The sequence below is a fragment of the Squalius cephalus genome, assembly GCF_949319135.1.
Source record: "Squalius cephalus genome assembly, chromosome: 16".
NCBI lineage: Eukaryota > Metazoa > Chordata > Actinopteri > Cypriniformes > Leuciscidae > Squalius > Squalius cephalus.
In genome coordinates this window covers 22,337,297-22,344,126 of record NC_137137.1, presented here as the reverse complement: position 1 = coordinate 22,344,126, position 6,830 = coordinate 22,337,297, and the positions used below count along the sequence as shown (strand labels likewise).

Genomic DNA, 6,830 nt, shown 5'->3' with positions numbered 1-6,830 from the left:
CTCAGATTTTGGAAATAAAGTATAATTTAAACAGCCTTGAGGAACTGTGTAATTGATTTAGTTCGGCAGTACTGGGTTGAATAACATGTTTACCGCTCAGGCTGAGGAAAAGGTTTTGAGACATTCTTTACCAACAAAAAAAGCGGCCAAAAAAGAAAATGTCAAACTTGGTGACTCAAGATCTCTTGGTGAATAATTTAAATATATCCAGAATCCAGCAAGCAATACACTGGCCAGAAATAAAACTCATAAGGCAAAAAAATCCAAACCATTCTATGTGCACTTTATTTACAATGATTCATTAATATTACAGTCCTTAATCTACATGTCACCATCTGCGTACAGTCCTGTAGCCTCATAAGTGAGTGCAGAGCATTGGCAAGCCTGGAAATACAGTTTAGTTTTTTTTTTTTTAACTACAAAAGGTGCTAAAATAAAATCATTTAAAAAAAATGGAGAATAGAGAACATAATATAAATGAATATACAAAAAAGATTTGATTCATCTTTTAAAAAGGCATATTTTGCCATAAGTCTTAGCATTGTCACACTGATGGCATGTCAAACCACAAGAACGCTAGACATACTTTATGTAATGGCTGATGTGTTGTGTTCAGTAAGGTTTATGTAGCAGTTGTTCCCTGGCTCGTAATTGTCTCTTTTACAAAGGCATATGGGTGAGTTCAGTTAGCACACATTGATTCGACTAAGCCACTTCCTTTAAAACACTGTCGTTTAGTCTTTCCATGTAGTTTCGTAGTTCCTTGGAGTCGCCAAGCTCAACATCCTGACATACCCACTTAATGTCATCGTCAGGATCGACTCCCAAATTTTCCTTTGCCGGACTAACACTTTCCACTGGGATGGTGGTGAACGTGGTAAACTTCACACGTTTCCTTTTGGTCGTTGGCGAATCGCCTTTGCTGTCTTTCCCCGTGCAGACTGTGGCGGTGTCGGCTCCTCTGTGCACCTGGCCTTGAACGTTCTTCTGCAAAGAACCGCCGTTGAGAAGGTGGCTCCCTTCTTCTAACCCTCCTAAGCTGGAGTCCATAATGGTGATGTGCTCGTCGGTCTGTGGAGACAAACTCACGTGGCTCTCCAGAAGTTCGGCGTCGTTTCCCAGCCACACCCAGTCGTGAGCGTGGTTCATGCTCTCCTGGCCCTCGATTGACATCTCCTTGTGTTGGTACTTGAGAGTGTATGAGATGCAATTGATGAGGAAGACCAGAATAGCCAAGCAGAAGACACCTAACAAAGCGTACATCCCAATTTCAAGGTCAGTAAGTCCATGAGGTATTTGAAGGTCGTCTTCATCCACGTTATGTCCTCGGGGAAGGTCCACTTGAGCGGGGAAGTCTGAGAAATCGATTGGAATGCCAGGCAACTGGCTCCCATCATCTGAGAGCTTGTCTCCACCTGGTCTTCTGATGATGGCTGTTTTGGTCGTGGTGGTGATTCGTCTCATGATACCATCCTCTATGTCTGAGATGGAGCTTCCATAGTAGTGGTTGTCCATTCCGGTCCTGTCCGGGAGGGACGGGTTCTGTCTGCGGTCACCTGGTCTGTTGTCCATGTCCTCTCCATCTTGGCCGTAGTCACCCGGCCTCAAGGCGCTTTCGCTGCGACCAAACTTCACACGGATGTTGCAGTTTCCAGCCGCTAGGACACTTCGGCGCTTAAATTTCTGACACACTTCACATACCGTCATTTCTACGTGCACTAGCAGACCTTGTCCCTCGGCTCGCGCTGAAATAACCGGCCACTGGCTTGCAGCGTCCTGCCGTATGGACACCACATCCTCATCCAGAGAAGTAGCGGTCAGAACAAAGTGCTCCGGGTTGTACAGGTCCAGAGGAGCCATGGAGCCGTCACTGAACTGCAGCCAAGCACTGATCAGCGCCTCCTATAGAGAGCAAAAAGAACATCCAGATACGTTTGAATGCTTCAGCAACAAATAATGTATTTGTACCGTATCAGTTAGTGTATCAATTTATGTTTAGTTGTGAATGCTCAATTGCTTTTTTACATTTAGATTATTTTGCCATCATCTAATGCTCATTTAACGTTAATTAAAAAACAAAATCATTAATAATATCATTAACATATAAAAATAGAAATTTTCTTACTGTACATTATAAGGTTGTGATGCCTAAAATGTGATTTTATATTTTATTTTAAACTTTTTTTCTTGACAACATATCTCATGCAGTACTTTGTGTCTTCATGTTTTGTCACAGCTGCCATATATATATATATATATACACTAACAGACACACACACACACACACACACACACACACACAGAGTGCTGGTCAGAATTATTCGCTCCCTTGGTAAATATGATCAAAGATGGCTGTAAATCTGCATTGTTTATCCTTTTATTTTATTTAAAAAAAAAATGCAAAAATCTAACCTTTTATTGAAGTAAAAGAATTGAAATAATAATGATCACATTATGAAATAAATGTTTTTCTCCAAAACACACTGGCCATAATTATTGGCTCCCAGTTATTAAATACTTTCTGCAATCTCCTTTTTCCAATATAACAGATGAGTTTGGAGAACACCTAACAAGAGATCAGAGACCATTCCTTCATACAGAATCTCTCCAGATCCTGCAGATTCCCAGATCCTTGTTGGCGCCTCTTCTCTTCAGTTTAGCCCACTCATTTGCTTGGTTCTGATGCTTGGTTCTGTGATCAGTGACCCATTTTTGTCTTGATGTTTGTTTTTGGATCACTGTCCTGTTGGAAGATCCAACCATGGCCCGTTATAAGATTCCTAGCAGAGGTTGTCAGGTTTTGATTTTTTATCTGTTGGTATTTGATCGAATCCATGATGCCATGTATCTGAACAAAATGTCCAGGACCTCTGGCCTGTATGAACCAAACCCATATTAAGTGTTTGCTGCCAAAAAGCTCTGTTTTGTTTTGTTTCATCTGTCCAGAGAACGTTTGAAAAGTAACTGACACAACTGGAACTTCAAACGGGATGGGTTCTGTGGTCAGATGAAACAAAAAAATGAGCTTTTTTGGCAGCAAACACTTAAGATGGGTTTGGTGCACAGCACACAGGGATAAAAAAATACTCTGCTGTATCTTTAATGTTGTGGGCCTAATTTTCTGCCAGAGGTCCTGGACATCTTGTTCAAAAACATGGCATCATAGATTTGATCAAATACCAACAGATAAAAAAAACCAAACCCTGACTGCCTCTGCTAGGAATCTCATAATGGGCCATGTTTGGATCTTCCAACAGGACAGTGATCCGAAAACAAACATCAAAAGCAAAACAAAAATGGGTCACTGATCACAGAACCAAGCATTTGCAATGGCCATCCCAGTCCCCAGACCTGAACCCTATAGAAAATGAAGTGAACTGAAGAGAAGAAGCGCCAACATGGATCTGGGAATCTGAAGAGATTCTGTACGGAGGAATGGTCTCTGATCTCTTGTCAGTTATTCTCCAAACTCATCTGGCATTATAGGAGAAGACTCAGAGCCGTTATCTTGGAAAAAGGAGGTTGCAAAAAGTATTTAATAAAAGGGGCAAATAATTGTTCCCAATGGGTTTTTTTTTTTTTTTTTTCACAATGTGATTACTCAATGTGTGCTAACTGAACTCACATACTTTATGAATAGCCTCTCACACACCATGTACAGTGCCTGTGTTGGCAGTAGACAACGAGTTCGCTCCCTTATATTGAGTTGGAGCCCATGTCACTGCCTGTGACTTTACTAATATACTGTGTCTGAATCCACACAACAATCCTTTAATGTAGGCCATGAGATCAGAGTTGTGTCTGCTCTACTTGGGGGGTCAGGAGGAGTCAGATTAAAAAGATATGAGGAGATAACAGTGCCATTACGGATATGGAGCTGCATATAGGGATTTGCAACACAAGCATCTTAAGCTCTTCACTTACCAAGACATCAATGCTCTCTGCCTGTCCGTGAATAACACACTACAAATCCTTCTAGAGGGGAGGGGGGACTCCCAGAGCACTCTAATCATGCAGTGAGACTGCGAATGAGGGAGGTGCTCATGATGATATCTGTAATACTTTAAAAGCATACTGTGAGCTCCAGAAGGATTTTGTAGTGTGTTTATATATTCCGGATTTAGAATCTGTTTTAAATGTTGTTGTTTTTAAAAAATTTTTTTTATCACTTCTGATTTAGATTTTTTCATCCTTACAATGTTCTTGGAGATAGACTTATTTAACTGGTATTAATTAGTGCAAAGGCCTTCATCGCATTCCAGTTCATCCTGCTGCATGTTATTTTGATACAAGCGATCGATTAAAAGAGTTTGGTTGCTGTAGATTTCTGTAGCAAAAATGCTTGTTTTTTCAGCACAAGTCATGGAAATTTGTCTCTAATTTGTTGGCTATACATATGAATATTTCCTTTTAAAATGTTTTTTTTTTTGTGTGTGTGTGGCAATAAATGTTATATATTGAATCTGAGCTCATATTTAACCATTTAAATCTGACATTTCTGCAACAGAAAATAAGTTTTACTGAAAGAGACACTTTTTTTTTATCATCTGAAATGTGCTTTAACTTATTCCATATTCCAAAGTGCAAACATGGCACAAAGCATATTTGGATTTGTTCTGAATGAGAGAGGTGCATGAGCCCAGGTTTATTTGTATAGCGCATTTCCCGCATTGCTGGGAGCTTCAGTTTCGCTTTAAATAATTTTGTCTAGGCTTAGCATTTATTATGAATGCCAATTTGTTTGTTTTACACTTATATTTTTCATTCCAGTTCTGTTCTGAACAATGTTAAATGTAAGATTTGTTGTGGAGTCAAGGAAACTAAAACATGTTTATACTGTTTACAGGGTTCGTACACTTTTTCCAAGGTCAAATTCAAGCACTTTTCAAGCACTTTCCAGGGCCATTTTAAAGCTTTTTCCAGCACCTTACACTACCGTAAATTACATACCAATACATAGTTAAAATTATTATTTAGTGTTTTTATCACATCAAAAGAGATAAACAGCCAAATGTTTCATAATAGCAGAGGGCTGCACGATATTGAAGAAAAATGAGATATGCGATAACTCATTAAATAATGCGATATTCAATATGCGATACGATAATGCTTAAAGTGTGTCAAATTAACTTAAATTATCTTTAAAATATCTTTAAAATGATATAACCTACACATACGTGTTTCACAATCTTTTTGTGATAAGAAAATATCCTTACAACTTCTGACAGTGAACATCAGTGTTCTGTAGCATCAGAAGTGTTATTTTAACATCACTGTTTAGGGGTTCAGGTTATCCTACATTAGGTTTATTTAACAACAGAAACTGAATAATCAAATGTAAAAATAAACACTGCTTAGTTTTCACTGCATGAATTAAATATATACTGATTCTTATTAAAGCTACAAAAGTTATTCAGCCAAAAGCAGTGAGTGATTTTCTTTGTCTTTTGTTCATGACCCCAGTTATTGCAAGCCGTTGCGATATGCAATTATGCATATTGTAATATTTACATTTGCAATATTTCGATATATTGTGCAGCCCTAATATTTAAGCCAATCACAAGTTGTATTCTTCAAAATGTATAAGTATATAGCCTAAAGCATATGAATAATATACTTTTCATTATATTAATGTCCAAATATTGCTTACCAGATAATGTGATTTATAGGCTGTAAAACTGAATTAATTTCAAATATGAAGACTTAGGATTTGAACAGATATATTTGACAGGCCTTCCCGTTTTGGGACACATTCTTGATATAGACAAGGTTTGAACAATATCTGAGTGCACAGGCACCTGCCTGATAAATGTATTTCATTGCCAAGATGTCTTGGGCCAAGACATAACGTTAGCTAATACATTTACTGGAATAAAGCAGTGTAAATATTGCATAGGGCCATCCTAAACCTTACAGTAACAGTATACTACTTATGACACTGACTGATTTCAGTTCAGCAATCAACGACTGTTGTTATGCACTGGGCTAACGTTTGCAGGTTAATTTGCACGTTACACTTCTGTAATTTTGGCAATGTTCACTGCATATTCCACAAATGAACGTGACATAACGGACATGCAATACGTACATTACATTATCACACCAAGCACTCTCAGTCACTAATGGCCCTTTCAGATAGGACGCGGACCGCGCTGCGCTATGAAATGAAACCGATATATTTCAATGGCTTGCGCCGCGCGACTCGGACCAAAGCGCAGCTCAGCGAGCTCCCGCCCACGTCGCCGCGGTCAAAGTTTAAAATAGTTCAACTGTTGCCGCTGCGTGGCCAATAAAAACGGTGCATTCAAACAACCGCGGAAATCAAAATGAAAACTCCGCCTACTTTTGCTCTGGCCAGCGTAACGCAAATCAATCTGTATCTGATTCTGAAGGGCTACATTTTTTTCTCCATTTAATAAAGAACTATTTCGTCAGAAAGATATTTCTTGTGAAAGAAATACAGTTACAAATTCAAGCATTTTCAAGCATTGTATCCAAAATTCAAGCACTTTTCAAACCTTGAAAACACAACATCAAAGTTCAAGCACTTTCAAGGATTTCAAGCACCCGTACGAACCCTGTGTTTATAATGTTTGTAAAAAAAAATTTGGGTTACACTATATTTTAAGGTGTCATTGTTATAGTGTAATTATATTTTTAAGTACTGAGTAATATTAAGCAACTACATGTACTTACTGTAGGGTTAGGGTAGGATTAGGATTTGGTTGAGGGTTTGTTGCATGTAATTATGCATAATTTACTGTTATTACTTTAGTAAGTACATGTAACATATGCAACAAGGACACTGTAAAATAAAGTGTTGCCAAAAT

General features: G+C 38.4%; 1 protein-coding gene across 1 annotated transcript in view; it reads right to left on the bottom strand.

Annotated features, from left to right (window-relative positions):
* Positions 1-263: 263 nt before the first annotated feature.
* The window catches only part of LOC307173574 (transmembrane protein 132C), a 334,752-nt gene continuing 328,185 nt past the window's right edge, over positions 264-6,830 (bottom strand). The window contains exon 9 of the mRNA XM_079896781.1: positions 264-1,902. Within this exon, the coding sequence (XP_079752907.1) occupies positions 706-1,902 (1,197 nt within the window). The 3' untranslated portion in view covers positions 264-705. The remainder of the gene's footprint in view (positions 1,903-6,830) is intronic.